This window comes from Microcaecilia unicolor, chromosome 1, assembly GCF_901765095.1.
Source record: "Microcaecilia unicolor chromosome 1, aMicUni1.1, whole genome shotgun sequence".
NCBI classification, from domain to species: Eukaryota; Metazoa; Chordata; class Amphibia; order Gymnophiona; family Siphonopidae; genus Microcaecilia; species Microcaecilia unicolor.
The window spans coordinates 566218765-566239583 of NC_044031.1; the positions used below are offsets into that span (position 1 = coordinate 566218765).

At 41.1% G+C, this 20819-nt stretch overlaps 1 protein-coding gene across 1 annotated transcript in view; it reads right to left on the reverse strand.

The window, feature by feature from the left end:
• Positions 1-20819, reverse strand: part of CSMD3 (CUB and Sushi multiple domains 3) — a 2043988-nt gene that overhangs the window by 442039 nt on the left and 1581130 nt on the right. The window contains exons 39-40 of the mRNA XM_030189879.1: positions 18358-18476; positions 12115-12184 (exon numbers count right to left, since the gene is read on the reverse strand). Of these exons, the coding sequence (XP_030045739.1) occupies positions 12115-12184; positions 18358-18476 (189 nt within the window). The remainder of the gene's footprint in view (positions 1-12114; positions 12185-18357; positions 18477-20819) is intronic.

Below are 20819 nucleotides of genomic sequence, written 5' to 3' on the forward strand. Positions count from 1 at the left end.
CTTAGTCATCTCTCCCCTCTCCAATCGGTTCAAAACTCTGCTGCCCATCTCGTCTTCCGCCAGGGTCGCTTTACTCATACTACCCCTCTCCTCAAGTCGCTTCACTGGATCCCTATCTGTTTTCGCATCCTGTTCAAACTTCTTCTACTAACCTATAAATGTACTCACTCTGCTGCTCCCCAGTATCTCTCCACACTCGTCCTTCCCTACACCCCTTTCCGTGCACTCCGCTCCATGGATAAATCCTTCTTATCTGTTCGCTTCTCCACTACTGCCAACTCCAGACTTCGCGCCTTCTGTCTCGCTGCACCCTACGCCTGGAATAAACTTCCTTAGTTCCTACGTCTTGCCCCTTCCTTGGCCACCTTTAAATCTAGACTGAAAGCCCACCTCTTTAACATTGCTTTTGACTCGTAACCACTTGTAACCACCTGCCTCCACCTACCCTCCTCCTTCCTGTACACAATAATTGATTTGATTTGCTTACTTTATTTTTTGTCTATTAGATTGTAAGCTCTTTGAGCAGGGACTGTCTTTCTTCTATGTTTGTGCAGCGCTGTGTATGCCTTGTAGCGCTATAGAAATGCTAAATAATAGTAGTAGTAGTAGTAGTAGTAATGTATGTGATCTACATGTACAAATGCTGCTATTTACATGTCTAGATGCATTTAAGATAGAGGCCATTGTATGATTATGGATCTGATATTCAAACATACATATGTGGGCAGCAGAAACTACTGACAGCATAAACATTTTTCTTAAAATTAGATCCTTTAAATGCATAACTTTTAGCCACATACATTGCTATACAACCAAAGTTATACATTTAAAGTGTGGATGTGAAATGGAGTGGACTGAGGGGGGATTAAAGTTACCTGCAAAATGGCAATATACAACTGCTATACAAACAAACTTTTAGAGGCTTAGGGATGCACCATCTGTCTATTGTTTTCTTCTATGAAAGAGGAGCTAAACCAACTCAACCAGGAATTTTCTGCAATTAAAGAGGCTGCCAGGATTACATGATATCTAGCTAATTTACCACCATTTCCAAAAAGGATAAAACAATCCAGGCAAAAATGAGTCTCTGGTAGATTACAACCCATGATGTATATAGAGATGACATTGTTAATGTAATCAGAGGCCAGTCCATATATTATTTTGATCACAAATGTGATCAATTTAAATTCAATTCTAGCTTTAACCAGGATCCAGTGGAGCTTGAGTAAAAAATGAGGTTCCTTAGAAGTGTCTCTCAAGATTAATTTAGCTGCTATATTCTGCATTACCTGCAGCTGTGCACAGTTATCTATCTGGAATGCCTAATAATACTATGTTGAAGTCATCCAGGTGTGATAGAGCAATAGCCTGGACCACTCTTTGAAAGTGTTGTAGTTCTAAAAATGGTTTAATCTGCTGCAGCAATTTCAATGTAGTAAATGCTTTAACTGTCTCCTTTATATGTTTCTCCATTGTATGTTCCAAGCCAGCTACTGCTCCCAAGGTTGTTATTTCTGAACTTAGATCCTTCCAGAAGGAATATCAACCAAACACTAACTCTGATCATACAGTAAGGATTTTGACACTGACATTGTAATCCACCTGGGGACAAATGACCTAGAAAACAATAACATTCTTGGAGAGAAGAGAGTTTTCCAACCCCTGGATCAGGATGGTGTACCTGCTGGGGGGAAAGAGGGATATATGATACAGAGGTTTAAGGTTCTAGGGCAATTGGGAGCAGGACAATTGGGAAAGGACAATTTGGCACAAGGACAATTGAGAGCAGACAATTTGGCATGGAAAATTTGGCGCAGAGATTTCAGAGCAGGCAATTGGTGGCAGAAAAATTGGTGCAGACATTTCAGCATGAATAGTAAGATAGACACACAAACACATCTTTTACATGCAGATTCATTTTATAAATAAGACACAGATCAAAATTGAGATGTCCAGGTAAGATGCATAGCTTATTCTACACTACCTGCAAGACTGCATATGTATTTGCTGGCACATCCAGCGGAAGCAGCCAATTTAGAAATATGCATGTATATAAAATGAATGAACCCAACAGCTTCCATTTGTAAATGTTGACACTACCATGTGGAAGTGACAATTCTTCAACTTCCACATGCAGCTGCCCTATTTTTACAAACCCACATACGTAAGTGCTGTCAATTAACTACTGAAGTTACAATTTTAATTTGGTTTTGTTTTGGAGGCTGGAACATAGGCAGTGGAAGAGGTGAGATACAGGATCTTTGGTGACACCAGTATTTTCCCCCACATAGCATCAGCATCAGCTTGGGGACAGGGTTGGAAATGGTTTGTTTGGCCCCTCCATCCTAGAGGCTTGTGTTCCATTTTTAAAACAGGGATTACACGTGTACATTTTTGAATCATCCAAGTCCCACCCAAACCGCATCTCTGCCATGCTCCCTTGAAATCTCTGCATGGTGTGTATCTGCACATGAAACAGCAGCTTTATAAAATTGTTGTTTACACATGTAACAAACTCCCCTATATCCAGGACCTCTTTATCTCGCGTCACCTCCATCTGCTCGCCATAACAGAAACCTGGCTCTGCCCTGATGACTCTGCTTCAGTCGCAGCCCTCTGCCATGGTGGTTATCTTTTTTCACATACTCCTCGCCCTACTGGTCGCGGGGGCAGTGTTGGACTACTTCTCTCTCCCTCCTCCAGATTTCAACCCCTTCTTCCACCTCAATCTCACTGTTTTTCCTCCTTTGAAATCCACTCTATCCGCCTTTTCTCTCCTCTGCCTCTTCGAATAGCGGTCATTTATCGTCCCCCTGATAAGTCCCTTTCATCCTTTCTCAGTGACTTTGATGCCTGGCTTGCCTTCTTCCATGATCCTTCCTCCCCCTCTCTCATCCTTGGTGACTTTAATATTCCTGCTAATGTTCCTTCCAACTCTTATATTTCCAAGTTACTCGCTTTAACATCCTCCTTTAATCTCCAACTATGCTCCACCTCCCCCACTCATCAAAATGGTCACTGTCTTGATCTCATCTTCTCCTCCAACTGTTCACCCTCTAGTTTCCTTGCCTCTGATCTTCCCCTCTCTGATCACCATCTTATAACTTTCACACTTAAATCTCCTCCCTCCCAGTCCCGTCCTATTATATCTAATTTATCTAGGAATCTTCACGATATTGACCCTTCATCTCTATCCTCCCATGTTTCAAACCTCCTCTCTACTGTGGCACCATCCATGTCTGTCAACGAGGCTGTTCTTCTTACAACAATACTCTATCCTCTGCCTTAGACACTCTTACACCTTTGATGACCCGCCCAATAAGACGCACAAAACCCCAACCTTGGCTGACTTCTATTATCCGCTACCTACATTCCTGTACCCGCTCCGCCAAACGCCTCTGGCGGAAATCTCGGGCCCTTGCTGATTTCTTACACTTTAAGTTCATGCTGACCTCCTTCCAATCTGCTCTTTTACGCGCCAAACAGGATTATTATATCCAACTGACCAACTCTCTTGGCTCTAACCCTCGACTTCTCTTCACCACATTGAACTCTCTCCTCAAGGTGCCCCCTCCCCAACTCCCCCTTCATTATCTCCTCAGACCCTTGCTGAATTCTTTCACGACAAGGTTCAAAAGATAAACCTTGAATTCTCTACCTCGCCACCTCTCCTGCCACTAGTCCATTCCCCTCTCTCTCCTTCCCCTCATTCCCTTTCCTCCTTTCCTGAAGTTACTATTGAGGAAACTACACTTCTCCTTTCTTCCTCAAAATGTACCACCTGTTCCTCTGATCCCATTCCCACCCACCTTCTTAATGCCATCTCTCCTACTCTTATTCCTTTTATCTGTCACATTCTCAACCTCTCACTTTCCACTGCGACTGTCCCTGCTGCCTTTAAACATGCTGTGGTCACACCTCTCCTTAAGAAGCCTTCACTTGACCCTACTTGTCCCTCTAATTACCGACCCATCTCCCTCCTTCCTTTTCTCTCCAAATTACTTGAGCGTGCTGTTCACCACCGCTGCCTTGATTTTCTCTCCTCACATGCTATTCTTGACCCATTACAATCTGGTTTTCGCCCTCTCCACTCAACCGAAACTGCGCTTACTAAAGTCTCCAATGACCTATTACTGGCTAAATCCAGAGGTCAATATTCCATCCTCATTCTTCTTGATCTTTCCGCTGCTTTTGACACTGTCGATCACAGCATACTCCTTGATATCCTGTCTTCACTTGGATTCCAGGGCTCTGTCCTTTCCTGGTTCTCTTCCTACCTCTCCCTCCGCACCTTTAGTGTTCACTCTGGTGGATCCTCTTCTACTTCTATCCCTCTGCCTGTCGGCGTACCTCAGGGTTCTGTTCTTGGTCCCCTCCTCTTTTCTATCTACACTTCTTCCCTTGGTTCATTAATCTCATCCCATGGCTTTTCCTACCATCTCTATGCTGATGACTCCCAAATCTACCTTTCTACCCCTGATATCTCACCTTGCATCCAAACCAAAGTTTCAGCATGCTTGTCTGACATTGCTATCTGGATGTCTCAATGCCACCTGAAATTAAACATGACCAAAACCAAACTTCTCATTTTTCCCCCCAAACCCACCTCCCCACTCCCCCCGTTTTCTATTTCTGTTGATGGCTCTCTCATTCTCCCTGTCTCCTCGGCTCGAAACCTTGGGGTCATCTTTGACTCTTCTCTCTCCTTCTCTGCTCACATCCAGCAGACCGCCAAGACCTGTCATTTCTTTCTTTACAACATCCATAAAATCCGCCCCTTTCTTTCCGAGCACTCTACCAAAACCATCATCCACACCCTTGTCACCTCTCGTTTAGACTACTGCAATCTGCTTCTTGCTGGCCTCCCACTTAGTCATCTCTCCCCTCTCCAATCGGTTCAAAACTCTGCTGCCCATCTCGTCTTCCGCCAGGGTCGCTTTACTCATACTACCCCTCTCCTCAAGTCGCTTCACTGGATCCCTATCTGTTTTCGCATCCTGTTCAAACTTCTTCTACTAACCTATAAATGTACTCACTCTGCTGCTCCCCAGTATCTCTCCACACTCGTCCTTCCCTACACCCCTTCCCGTGCACTCCGCTCCATGGATAAATCCTTCTTATCTGTTCGCTTCTCCACTACTGCCAACTCCAGACTTCGCGCCTTCTGTCTCGCTGCACCCTACGCCTGGAATAAACTTCCTTAGTTCCTACGTCTTGCCCCTTCCTTGGCCACCTTTAAATCTAGACTGAAAGCCCACCTCTTTAACATTGCTTTTGACTCGTAACCACTTGTAACCACCTGCCTCCACCTACCCTCCTCCTTCCTGTACACAATAATTGATTTGATTTGCTTACTTTATTTTTTGTCTATTAGATTGTAAGCTCTTTGAGCAGGGACTGTCTTTCTTCTATGTTTGTGCAGCGCTGTGTATGCCTTGTAGCGCTATAGAAATGCTAAATAATAGTAGTAGTAGTAGTAGTAGTAATGTATGTGATCTACATGTACAAATGCTGCTATTTACATGTCTAGATGCATTTAAGATAGAGGCCATTGTATGATTATGGATCTGATATTCAAACATACATATGTGGGCAGCAGAAACTACTGACAGCATAAACATTTTTCTTAAAATTAGATCCTTTAAATGCATAACTTTTAGCCACATACATTGCTATACAACCAAAGTTATACATTTAAAGTGTGGATGTGAAATGGAGTGGACTGAGGGGGGATTAAAGTTACCTGCAAAATGGCAATATACAACTGCTATACAAACAAACTTTTAGAGGCTTAGGGATGCACCATCTGTCTATTGTTTTCTTCTATGAAAGAGGAGCTAAACCAACTCAACCAGGAATTTTCTGCAATTAAAGAGGCTGCCAGGATTACATGATATCTAGCTAATTTACCACCATTTCCAAAAAGGATAAAACAATCCAGGCAAAAATGAGTCTCTGGTAGATTACAACCCATGATGTATATAGAGATGACATTGTTAATGTAATCAGAGGCCAGTCCATATATTATTTTGATCACAAATGTGATCAATTTAAATTCAATTCTAGCTTTAACCAGGATCCAGTGGAGCTTGAGTAAAAAATGAGGTTCCTTAGAAGTGTCTCTCAAGATTAATTTAGCTGCTATATTCTGCATTACCTGCAGCTGTGCACAGTTATCTATCTGGAATGCCTAATAATACTATGTTGAAGTCATCCAGGTGTGATAGAGCAATAGCCTGGACCACTCTTTGAAAGTGTTGTAGTTCTAAAAATGGTTTAATCTGCTGCAGCAATTTCAATGTAGTAAATGCTTTAACTGTCTCCTTTATATGTTTCTCCATTGTATGTTCCAAGCCAGCTACTGCTCCCAAGGTTGTTATTTCTGAACTTAGATCCTTCCAGAAGGAATATCAACCAAACACTAACTCTGATCATACAGTAAGGATTTTGACACTGACATTGTAATCCACCTGGGGACAAATGACCTAGAAAACAATAACATTCTTGGAGAGAAGAGAGTTTTCCAACCCCTGGATCAGGATGGTGTACCTGCTGGGGGGAAAGAGGGATATATGATACAGAGGTTTAAGGTTCTAGGGCAATTGGGAGCAGGACAATTGGGAAAGGACAATTTGGCACAAGGACAATTGAGAGCAGACAATTTGGCATGGAAAATTTGGCGCAGAGATTTCAGAGCAGGCAATTGGTGGCAGAAAAATTGGTGCAGACATTTCAGCATGAATAGTAAGATAAACATTGATTAAATTAAACTTTGTAAAGGCTTTATTAAGAAAACACACAATAAAAAAATGTCAGAATTGCAAATTGATAGTTGCCAAGCAAATATATATATATATATATATATATATATATATATATATATATATATATATATATATATATATTAAAGCCAATGTTAGTGTTCTCTAAAGGATGGACTATTGCTATAGAATCAATTAAAACAAATTTATTTAAAAAAAAGATGTGTAAAGGATGCACCAATGTAGAATCATTCAACATAACTTATGACCAAACAGATGTGTTACTCTTTTAATCATTCAAGTTAATGCTGTGGCTGCTTCCACACAAATAATCCATAACTGAACGATTAGCATAACCCATGACAATTGTTCGAAGTCGATGATTTAGATCCCAGTACTTTTTCTTCTGCAAGGAAGGCTGTACCCCAGCAGTGAGACATTTGATAAGCAGGCGATTCATGTTCTGTTACTTTTGTAGTTTAAGCACTAGCCTTGGTGTCGCTGGATGGACACTTTGCACAGACTGTGCAAATACATTATGCCATCCTTCAACTGTGTTATTTGTTTGTGGTGTGTTGTCACGAGCAGCCTGGTAACAGTCAGATGCTGGAAAGAAAAAGAGCACCACCTCTTCATTGTTGTTGCTGTCTTCCAATGAAAGTGTCTTCGAAGTAGTTCAGAAGGTCATCGACTGCAAATTGTCCACTCCCAATTGCCTAGTGATGAATTTACTGGTTACCATTTCAAATTCAGAAGATGTAGGAAGGCTTAGTCCTCACCCTAATCCTCCCTCTGAAAGGAGGTGAAAAGACAAAAACACTTTTGGAAGAAAGGAATGAACCATGCACAGGAAGACGCCCATCTGCAAAAACTGCAGAAAGGGGTCTCTGCAAGACAGTGCCTGGAGCTCAGAAGCCCTTCTATCTGAAGAAACAGCCACCAGGAAAACAGTTTGCTTTCAACTCTTAGCACTTCAGTGGTCTGGAACCAATTTGTTCACCACAAAGTGCTCGCTCTGGACATACCCGTCTGCAAATACTCCAGAAAGGGGTCCCCACAAAACAATGCCTGGAGCTCAGAAACCCTTCTAGCTGATGAAACAGCCAACAGGAATACAGTTTGCTCCCAACTGCCCTAGCACTTCAGCAGTCTAACACCAATTTGTCTGCCACCAATTGCCTGCTCCAATATGTCCATACCATATTGTCTGCTCCCAACTGTCCATTCCCAATTGTCATGCTCCCAATTGGTTTTGTACCACATTGTCCGCTCCCAATTGTCCTGTTCCCAATTCCCTGCCATCGAGGTTTAAATATTTGAATGGTATTAATATACAAACAAATCTTTTCCTGGCATGGGAAAGTGGTAGAATTAGACAACATGAATTAAGATTACAGGGTGGTCAATTTAGGAATAATGTCAGGAAATACATTTCATGAACAGGATGGTGGATGCCTCAAATGCTCTCCCATGAGAGGGGTGGTGAAGTCAAAAGTGAATTAAAAAATGTATGGGATAAGCACAAGGGATCCCTGTATAGAAGAAATATGGCAACAAAACAAAACTTAAAAGTGATTAGAGGGCAACTCTGGTAGTTGGCAATTAAGGACAGTGCTGGGCAGACTTCTATGGTCTGTGACCCAAAAATATCAAGGACAGATCAAGAATATGCATATTTTATATTAAGTTCATGTCATATGCAATGAATGCATTTCAGAAGGGACAGGGAAGACCCCTTAAGGTCGATAGCAAGTAAAATGTTGGTTTGTAGCATTGTTTCGTGGCTCTAGCTACCTTGTTGGGCAGTCTGGATGGAACCTGTGAATCTTTATCTGCCGTTATTTGCTATGCTATTACATTATATTCAACTTTCAACACAGATTTAGTAAAAGTAATTTTAAAAGAGTAATTTCATCTGTTTAAAGTTATGACAGCATTTTGAGCATTCTCCACTTGAATGTATAGCAACTTTGAAAATATATATAAGTGTAAATGAATGTTTATGTTTATTAGCAACTTGCTATGCCATCAAATACCAACATTAAAGGATCTAAGCAGTTTACAATAAAAAATTATTTTTACTTATTTATTTATGACATTTGTATCCCACATTGTCCCAAACAAGCTCAGGTTCAATGTGGTTTACATTCAAGAAAAACATAAAACATATGACACAGTCAGATAATTAATTATAACATTTTAGGAATAATTGTGTGTTTGTCATGAACCTAGGCTAGAGTATTGGTTCTGTTGAAATATATAAGAGAGACAGCAACCTTAGTTTATTGTCTTTTGATAAGATATGTTCTTAATAGAAAAGCCTTTAGTAATTTACAGAATCTCAGATAATCTTTTAGGTACCTTAATTGATTGGGTAGAAAATTCCAAAGTGTGGTACTCTGATATGTGAAGCCTGCAACAAGTATTGTAAGAAAGACCTTTGTAGTTTGGATAATGAAGCATGAGATATTCTCTGTATGTTTTTACTGTATTATTTTTTTTTTTACATTTGTACCCCGCGCTTTCCCACTCATGGCAGGCTCAATGTGGCGGGCAATGGAGGGTCAAGTGACTTGGCCAGAGTCACAAGGAGCTGTCTGTGCCAGGAATTGAACTCAGTTCCTCAGTTCCAAAGTCCACCACCCTAACCACTAGGCAACTCCTCCACTCCATTATGTGAACTTGTCCTGTGCCTCCAGGTCTAAAAATGCAGTTATGTTTACTTATTGGTTTTAGTCAGTATAGCCTGAGTAGTGCTTAAGTCCCAGGGGTCATGCTTAAATATAGGTGCATTCATTTGTGGTACAAACACCTGCACCTAAATATTCTATAATTGTGCAAGTAACCCAAACCTACGCCCATGATCTACCCCGAACTGCCCATGACTCTCCAATTTCTGAGCCCCCATTTTTGGGACATGTATAAATGCCAAGTAAATCTAATATGCCAATAATTGCTTGTTAAAAAGCCAATTATTTGTTCTAATTAGCTCGGTATTCAATTAAATTGCACATGCAGACTGGGTGCATGCCCCAAATTGCATGCATAATTTTTGGCAACTTTTATAGGATTAGAGGGTACGTAAGTACATAAGTAATGCCACACTGGGAAAAGACCAAGGGCCCATCAAGCCCAGCATCCTATCCACGACAGCGGCCAATCCAGGCCAAGGGCACCTGGCAAGCTTCCCAAACGTACAAACATTCTATACATGTTATTCCTGGAATTGTGGATTTTTCCCAAGTCCATTTAGTAGCGGTTTATGGACTTGTCCTTTAGGAAACTGTCTAACCCCTTTTTAAACTCTGCTAAGCTAACCTCCTTCACCACGTTCTCCGGCAACGAATTCCAGAGTTTAATTATGCGTTCGGTGAAGAAACATTTTCTCCAATTTGTTTTAAATTTACTACACTGTAGTTTAATCGCATGCCCCCTAGTCCTAGTATTTTTGGAAAGCGCGAGCAGATGCTTCGCATCCACCTGTTCCACTCCACTCATTATTTTATATACATCTGTCATGTCTCCCCTCAGCCATCTCTTCTCCAAGCTGAAAAGCCCTAGCCTCCTTAGTCTTTCTTCATAGGGAAGTTGTCCCATCCCGCTATCATTTTAGTCGCCCTTCACTGCACCTTTTCCAATTCTACTATATCTTTCTTGAGATGCGGCGACCAGAATTGAACACAATACTCAAGGTGCAGTCGCACCATGGAGCGATACAACAGCATTATAACATCCTCACACCTGTTTTCTATACCTTTCCTAATAATACCCAACATTCTATTCACTTTCCTAGCCGCAGCAGCACACTGAGCAGAAGGTTTTAGTGTATTATCAACGACGACACCCAGATCCCTTTCTTGGTCCGTAACTCCTAACATGGAACCTATTCAGGAAATCTAGACTGCCCCAATTTGATTGCCCCTATTTGACTGACTGTACATTTGTCCTTTAGATTGTAAGCTCCTTGAGCAGGGACTGTCCTTCTATGTTAAACTGTACAGCGCTGCGTAACCCTAGTAGCGCTTTAGAAATGTTAAATAGTAGTAGTAGTAGTAGTATGACATAGCCAGGGCTTTTTTTGAGGGGGTACTTGGGGGTACTGAGTACCGGCACCTTTTCCATTGTCTGCTAAAATTGACCCATGGACCCCAAGTTTTAATGAAAGAGCTCAGGCTCTACACACCAATTCAGTCTTGTCATAGATTCTGTGACTGGTTGCAGGGGGCCTGGCTATTATGGGGTGGGTCCCTCAGTTATCACCCCACTCTTGAAGGGTGGCCTAGCATTTGAATACCGGCACCTTTTTTGCTAAGAAAAATGCACTGGACGTAGCTATAATTCGGGTTCTTTTTTCCCACATGCATCATCTTGCACTTGCTCACATTAAACGTCATCTGACATTTAGCCGCCCAGTCTCCCAGTCTCATAAGGTCCTTCTGTAATTTTTCACAATCCTGTCACGAGTTAACGACTTTGAATAACGTTGTGTCATCAGCAAATTTAATTACCTCGCTAGTTACTCCCATCTCTAAATCATTTATAAATATATTAAAAAGCAGCGGTCCCAGCACAGACTCCTGAGGAACCCCACTAACTACCCTTCTCCATTGTGAATACTGCCCATTTAACCCCACTCTCTGTTTCCTATCCTTCAACTAGTTTTTAATCCACAATAGGACATTTTCTTCTATCTCCAATTTCCTTTGTAGCTTTTCATGAGGTACATTGTCAAACGCCTTTTGGACATTTAATTAAATACATATGCAATATTTGTATGTATGTTATAAGGAAGGGCTAGTGGTACTTTTTTGGGATCTTGCCAGGTATTTGTGACCTGGATTGGCCACTGTTGGAAACAGGATGCTGGGCTTGATGGTCCTTTGGTCTTTCCCAGTATGGCAATACATATGTACTTATGGTAATCTGGGGGAAGGGCCTGAAGTAGTGTTATTTAGTTGCTAATTCTTATAAGTTAGAAAGTAGAAATAGCAGTTCTATCTTTGTAGCTAATATAATAAAGTGTGATGGCTGTTTTGAGCTATATATTCATTCGTACCAGCACCTGATTAAAAGTGAGATGAACTTCAGTAAGTGAATGAAAGATAACTCATCACCTAGTATAATTTCATACACTGTTGTTTCAATACTTCTATAAGAATATTCTATTAGTTATGTACAGATAGCATTTGACTCCAGGAGTATTTTAAAAATAGTACTGTGAATGATATAGTAAAGTGGCATGCATGATTAAAAGATACATTCTCAAGAAATATATGTCAATAACATTACTGAGTTTTCATTCTTTGGGGATTAGTGTAAATTGACTGAATTACTTAAAAATTACTAAACATACCTAAGCAGATTGGAATAGGATAATTCCATCTTCTTACTGGTCCTGGCATGCAAGTGATATGTGAATGCCCCTGTAAGAATAAAATATATTTACGATCAACAACATAGAGTATGTCAAATAATTTGCATTGTGATTGCAATTTTGTGTCAGGTGGTCTAACTTTTGCTGTAATGATATGTATAAGTTACATCAGTTTCTATATGTAAAATATATACAGTACATACTGACTGTTATTCAAAGCAATTTAAGTGGCAAGGAGGGGCTCTGCTTCACTTAGGGGTCCTTTTACTAAGGTGCACTGAAAAATGGTCTGTGCTACTGTAGACGCGTGTTTTGGGTGTGCACAGAATCAATTTTCAGCGCCTGTAAAACATGTCTTTTAAAAAGTTTTTGCTGAAAATGGACATGTGGCAAAATGAAAATTGCAGGGCATCCATTTTGGGCCTGAAACCTTACCGCCAGCCATTGACCTAGCGGTAAGGTCTCACGCGGTAACCAGGTGGTAATAGTCTATGCGGTAAAATGCTGATTACCACCCAATTACCTCCCACACACTAGAAAATAAAAATATTTTCCGGTGCACTTAGTGGCTGAACGTCAAAAATGAAATTACCGCAAGGGCCATGCAGTAGCCAGGTGGTAACTCAAAATTGATGCACATTGGGTGTGTGTAGGCCCCCTTAAATTGCTCATGGCCGCCGAATCATCGATATTTAGCGGGCAGTACCTCTGAATATCAGTTGTGATCAGCCATAATAAAAATGGGCAGGTCAGGGGCAGTACAGGGGGTGGTGTTGAGGAGGAACCCACAGTTATAGAATGCTACGCCTATCACAACATTATGTGATGTGCAGCGTTTTTGTATGTGGGAAGTTGCTGCTACACAGGTGTTTACTATCCAGTATCATCCCTATCATAAGCTGTTAGGATGAGTCACTCCCTGAATGCTTTTTCTCTGAATATAAGTGGAATTTTTCACCCCATTAAATGGATGGAGATCCTCCTGTATTTCAAAAACTTTAACCCCTCTGTCATGTCCCTTATTTTATCATCCTCACTTTAATATTCCCTTATCTCTTGTTTATCCTGTTTGTATGTCCTAATTAGATTGTAAGCTCTGTCGAGCAGGGACTGTCTCTTCATGTTCAAGTGTACAGCGCTGCGTACGTCTAGTAGCACTATAGAAATGATAAGTAGTAGTAGTAGTAATATCTGTCATAAAGATTGAGCCCAGGATTGTTTCTGTTCTCCTGCCTAAGGACAAAAGAATGGGGTTAGCACATTACTGGATAAATCACTGCTGCACAAAGTGATATCTTATGTTTCTGACACAACGGACCGATGGTTAATAACTGTCATTCAACTTGGTCAAAACATGATTTCTCATATAAAAATCTAATGACCTGAAAATAAACCAACCATCCTTTTTCTATAAACTGGGCAACCGTTGGCCTTGTTAAAAGTAGACTTTATAATTATGGGCAGTGATATAAATGTACCACTTGATATGGTGTTGGATCATAAATAAATAAATAAAACTTCAGCGAAAGCTTATCCATTCAAAGCAACTGTTGCCGCACAATAGGAATTTATGCAATTCTTGGCACTTATTTCTTCCAACTGATTTGGACTATACCTTTTATTTAATCCCAGATCAACACCTACTCCCATTTAGATTATATAATATGTCCAAAGCTCTTCTCTTTTCTGTTCATAACTCTACAATTGAGGCTATCAGGCTTATTTTCTAAAGAAAAGGATGCCCATCTTTCAATACAAATCAGAAGATGGGCGTCCTTCTCCCAGGATCGCACAAATCGACATAATCGAAAACTGATTTTGGGTGCCCCCAACTTCTTTCCCTCGTGAGGATGACCAAAGTGTCGGAGGCATAGCAAAGGTGGGACTTGGGCGTGCCTAACACATGGGCATCCTTGACCCCTAATCGAAAAAAGAAGGGTATCCATGACGAGCACTTGGATGACTTTTTTTGTTATGACCAAGCCACAAAAAGATGCCTGAACTGAGCAGATGACCACCGGATGGAATCGGGGATGCCCTCCCCTTACCCCCCCCCCCCCCCCCCAGTGGTCACTAATCCCCTCCCACCCTCAAAGAAAACATCTTTAAAAATATTGATTGCCAGCCTCTATGCCAGCCTCAGATGTCATACTCAGGTCCATCACAGCAGTATCCAGGTCCCTGGAGCAGTTTTAGTGGGTGCAGTGCACTTCAGACAGACGGACCCAGGCCCATACCCCCCTACCTGTTAAGTTTGTGGAGGAAACAGCTAGCCCTCTAAAAGCCACCACAAACCCAATGTACCCACATCTAGGTGCCCCCCTTCACCCATAAGGGCTATGGCAATGGTGTACAGTTGTGGGTTTTGGGGGCTCACCACACAAGGTAATGGAGCTATGTACCTGGGAGCAATTTATGAAGTCCACTGCAGTGCCTCCTAGGTTGCCCAGTTGGTGTCCTGGCATGTCAGGGGGACCAGTGCACTAGAAATGTTGGCACCTCCCATGACCAAAGGCCTTGCGTTTGGTCATTTCTGAGATGGACATTATTGGTTTCTATTATCGCCAAAAATCAGAAACGACCAAGTCTAAGGACGACCATCTCTAAGGACAACCAAATTTCAGGATTTGGGCATTCCTGACCGTATTATCAAAACGAAAGATGGACGTCCATCTTGTTTCAAAAATACGGGTTTCGCCGCCCCTGGATGGGGGCATTTGACGAGGATGTCCAAATCGAAACGAGGACATCCCTTTCGATTTTGCCCCTCCACATCTTTTATAGAATAGGCTCCAGATGTCTAAATATAGGCGCCCATTTATAGAATTACCCTTTTTGCACTATGTTAAAATAGATGAACAAGTGTTTGTTCAAATTAAGTTGGGCTAATTGCCTAATAAAAAAAGGTAAATAAATAAATAAATAAAATAATGCATGTTATTGTACCTTAGTAATTAGACCCCTAATTTGTTTTGATCTTTACAGAAGAGGATCTCAAAGATCATTACAGATGGCCAATGAATGCCATTTCTTCAAAAAGCGCTGGATCTAAATGTGAATCAGAAATCTACAAAACAGAGGATCTGATATCTGTGGAGGGGCATATTCTAACGCGAACGCCTATCTCCATGGGCGTCTATGTCTGAAAACGGGTACGTGAAGAGGAGGGACAGACCGTATTAAAAAAAAAATGGTCGTCTTTGTTTTGTTTCGAAAATACGATTTGTACGGACCAAATGCCATGGATTTGTTCGTTTCTGAGCTGGGCTTTTTTTTTTTTAGTGATAATGGAAAATAAAACCGGCCAGCTCAAAAACGTCCTAATCCGAGCCATTTGGTCATGGGAGGGGCCGGGATTCGTAGTACATTGACCCCCCTGACATGCCAGGACACCAACTGGGCACCCTAGAGGTCAGTGCGGTGGACTTCAGAAACAACTCCCACATGCATGACTCCCTTACTACGGGTGCTGAGCCCCCAACCCCCAACCCCCTCCCCCAAAACCCACTACCCACAAATGTACAACACTACCATAGCTCTTAGGGGTGAATGGGGGCACCAACATGTGGGTACAGTGGGTTTTGGAGGCCTCCCATTTACCAGCACAAGTGTTACAGGTAGGGGGGGTGGGCCTGGGTCCGCCTGCCTGAAGTGCACTGCGGTACCCACTAAAAGTGCTCCAGGCCTATAGGACTTGTTGCTGCTGTAGAACCTTGGCACACCAGTTGACACCTGAAGACTAATGCCTCCGAAAACGTCCTTTATTGGAATAAGCACGTTTACTCACAGTTAACTGCAGATCAGAGGTTGTGCCCCACTGGCAAAGAGTCTCCCTGGTACTGAGATTAGCAGTAGGTCAGAGCTGGCAGAATGCTGTACAATGCCCACTTTCAGTAACGGGGTAACACATGAAAGGGAGCTAAAACTGGCTTACAAAAATGGCCACTACCTCATGGACTACCGGAAACAAAACAGGGCACACTGTGACCCAGTAAGCAGAGGGAAAAGCACCATGGGAGTAAAGCCTACCAATTATCAACATCGTGAGCATTTAACACAAGCTAGTGGAATCACGGAGCACAATACCCTACACCCACCACAATGTATTGCTGATGTGACTCTTCAGTGCGCATAACAGAAAAGGTGTCACACTCACCTGAGAGCCACATCAGAACCAGGGAAAGGCTGTCAGAGGATAGAACACATTCTGCTGTCATAGAGGTGGGTATGGCATTTGAGGCTGGCATACAGGCTGGCAAAAAAAGTTTGTAAAGTTTTTTTTTTTTTGGTGGGAGGGGGTTAGTGACCACTGAGGGAGTCAGGGGAGGTGATCCCTGATTCCCTCCGGTGGTCATCTGGTCATTTGGGGCACTTTTTGGGACTTGGACCTGAAAAAGAAGGGTCCAAATAAAGCGGACCAAATTCCTGTAAAAAACGCCCTTCTTGTTTCGATTATCAGCTAAAGACGCCCATCTCTCCTCGGCTGATAACCACGCCCCAGTCCCGCCTTCACCATGCCTCCAACACGCCCCCATCCACTTTGTTCGTTCCTGCGACGGAGTGCAGTTGAAGATGACCAAAATCAGCTTTCGATTATACTGATTTGTTCGCCCACGGGAGAAAGACGCCCATCTCCCGATTTTGCTCGAAATATTGGCGTCTTTCTTTTTCGAAGATAAGCTGGATAGTAGGCTAAAATGGTAGAAACTTCTGGAAAAAAATACTGGCCATATAGATTGACATAGCTTATTGGGGCAGAGTCAAGTTGAATTTATCAAATAAAGATATTTCCTTCCTATGTATTAGATTTTAAAAATGTGTTTCTTAGCACGTTGATAATGATGCATCTATTGATCTAAGGTACCTGAAAATCCAAGCATAACTTTAAATGGAAACTTATCCATTTAAAGTTTTTTCTGTTATTTTTATGTTCAGATGGACATGGGGGAAGCCATTGCTTGCCCTGGGATTGTTAACATGGAATGTTGCTACTATTTGGGTTTCTGCCAGGTGCTTGTGACCTGGATTGGCCACTGTTGGAAACAGGGTCTGGCCCAATATTACATTTCTTTAGTTTTTATGTTCTTAGATTTGAATGCTTAAATTATCCAGAGAGTGTTGAATTCAAACACTTTTTCTAGAATGTTTAGCCCTGACCTGCACCACTCCTAATCCTGTCCAATTTAAAATGCATGGAATATTCAGCCTCCACTAGCACTGATTTTTTAACCAGCATAGGCTTTAGGTGGTATATGTGGATGTCCATCACTTAAGGGAAAAGGGGATGGGACTTGATATACTGCCTTTTTCTGGTTACAATCAAAGCAGTTTACCTATTATATACAGGTGCTTATTTTGTATCTGGGGCAATGGGGAGTTAAATGACTTGCCTGAGGTCACAAGGAGCAGCAGTAGGAATTGAACCTACCTTCTGAGGTTCACTATTAGGCTACGCTTCCACTCAGCCTTAGCCAGTTAAAACAGCAAAAGATAGGATTACTATTTATGAGGTCCTATTTGGCTGGCTAATTTAACCGGTTAAGGGCTGAATAGTGGTACTTAACCTGTTAAATATCAACTGTGCCTTGACTCCACCCATGGACTGCTCACTGATTTTAGCTTAGGCAGTTAGTGCTGGTATTCAGTAGCAACATCTGATTGTCACTGAATATCAGCGGATAGCCTCGCACAGGTGATTTAACTGTGTAGAAGCCAGTCGTGCCAGGTTAAATTGCTTGGACTACTGATCCCAATAATTTTGGCTACAGAGCTACTTACAAAGCCAATATATACTTACATAAGTGCAACTTAAAAAAAAACACTTACGTATGTGATTGACGTTTATTGATGACCACATAAGTGCTTTGAAATATTGGGCTATGTCAATGATTGGTGACTGTATATATGATAACAAAAAAAGAATAAGATGAAATGATCCATTGTAGAAAGGTAAAAATACTGGAGTGTCTCTGAACTTTTTACTGGGACTTGTTCTTTTTAACATATTCATAAATGACTTGGAAAAAAAAGAGTAATAAGTGCTATGATCAAATTTGCAGATGACACACAATTTTATTCAAAGCAATTTAATCCTGAGAGACTTTTAGAGCCATTATAATTCTAATATAAAATTGGTTGAATAAAAAGCTTGCATTGGGTACAAGTACAGTAAGTCTATAAATGTCTTGAAAGAAAAAAAATCTTCTAAATCAAGGGACCCACCTGAAGAGAGAATCCGTGATCACACTGGAATGACACTACATCGCCTACCATGTATCGATCACCAACTTTAATTCCATTGCTGGGGGTCTGTGGTTCAGGACAAGAATCTAAACCTATTGCTGTAAAAAAAGAGTTTAATTTTAACATTGCAAACTTGAACAATTTTGAATAATATATTACTCATGCTATAAATTGGTGTCTGCATGTTTTGCAAATGTAACAGGGAGAGTTGAGTGCTTTCCAGTGCAGTCTCAAAGAAAATCTTTCTCAGCTCTTGAACGTACACTATATATTTTTTCAGTCTAGCATTCATATGAACAATAAATCCTATCAAGCCAATATTCAAAAGTACTTATGTGACCAGCATCTGATGCAAACCTGCTTGAGAATTTATATAATGCCAGTGAGTTGATGTCCTCCAGAGTAAGCATGAGGGCAGCAGTTGGGAAAACTGCAGATATTGTTATTTCTTTTTTTATTTATCAGAATTTCAAAAATTAATCAAGCAAACTTAATACTTGTACAGAAAAGTATGATAAGCAATAATAATATTACAGAATCAAATAGGTCTAACAAATGAAAAAAGAAAAAACATCATCTGTCAATCATACTCAAGTCCACATATTTAAGTTCCAAGATGTTAAACAATGGAAATTCTAATATAAAGGAAACTAATAAAAGGCATTTTCCTCATGTAACAAATCACTAGATTCCTGTTCAGATATTGTTATTTCCAAGAGGAAAAAGATGTCCCAGTGCCTGATTGAGAAACATGTGGCATCTGCTGCTAGTAAGTTTTCTGATGGTGGGACTCAGAAACTTGGTGAGGATGTTAATATGAGACAACCAGGGAAATGGAGTGAGATGTCTGGTGACTCTACTCAATCTGAAAAGGCTACTAAAAAGTCAGGTGCATCTAATAAGACTGGAATGTCCAGTCAGCAATCTAGAGAGCTCATTTCGGTGATATACTGCCTATTTGAGGAGATGATTGACAGTACAAAAATGATACTCCACAAATACTTCAGGATTGGAGGAAGCATACTTAGTTAGATCAAAGGCTTCCTAACCGCAAGAACATACCAAGTGATATCAAATTTGAATACATCATCACCATGGAAACCAGAATGCGGAATACCCCAAGGATCACTGCTGTTACCGACCCTTTTCAACCTAATGATGACACTTCTAGCCAAATCGCTATCCAACCAAGGCCTCAATCCTTACATCTACGCAGATGATGTTACAATCTACATCCTGTTCAAACATGATCTAACAGAAATCACAAATGAAATCAAACACAGCTTCCAAATCATGAATTCATGGGCGGATGCATTTAAATTAAAACTCAATGCAGAAAAAACACAATGTCTCATCCTCTCATCACAATATAACATGAACAAACCCACCACTATAAACACCCCAGACTACACCCTTCCTGTTTCAGATGAAAATTCTCGGAGTTACAATTGACCGAAATCTTACACTAGAAAGCCATGCGAAAAATACAACAAAGAAAATGTTCCATTCAATGTAGAAACTCAAAAGAGTAAAACCTTTCTTCCCAAGGGAAATATTCCGCAGCCTGGTACAATCAAAGGAGCTAAGCCACCTAGCACTGCAATGCAATCTATGCCGGATGCAAAGAACAAATCATCAAAGAAACTCCAAACTGCCCAAAACATAGCAGCCAGACTCATATTTGGAAATACGAAAGCGCCAAACCCTAAGAGAAAAACTACACTGGCTCCCACTTAAAGAACGTATTACGTTCAAAATTTGCACTCTAGTTCATAAAATCATCCACGGCGATGCCCCGGTCTACATGTCAGACCTCATAGACTTACCAACCAGGAATACAAAAAGTTCAGCACGCACATTCCTAAATCTCCATTACCCCAGCTGCAAAGTACTAAAATATAAATCAACATATGCATCCAGCTTCTCCTACATAAGTACGCAACTATGGAATGCACTACTATACGCCATAAAAACAATGAACAACCTAACCAATCTGTTCAATAAGGCATACCACAATGATCCATCCTAAAAACCAGACAACAAAACTTATACCAGAACTGGACTTAACTGAACTCTCTATACCTGACTGCTTCATCTAATTTGTCCCTAATGAACTTTAACACAATACCACTTTATTTCTCATTCCGATAATGAATTATCTATACTTGATTGCTTAATCTACTCTGTCACTTATGAACTTTAACGCAATACCACTTTGTATTTCTCATTCCGGAAATGGCGATCGCCATTACGGAATAATGTAAGCCACATTGAGCCTGCAAATAGGTGGGAAAATGTGGGATACAAATGCAACAAATAAAAAAACGGAGGAATAACATGCATGGATGTCCTTCTCACAAACATCCACATTTGGACATCCTCAACTGCCATCACAGGGAAGGACGTCCTCAACTGCCGTTGCTTCCACTCCTTAGGAAGGA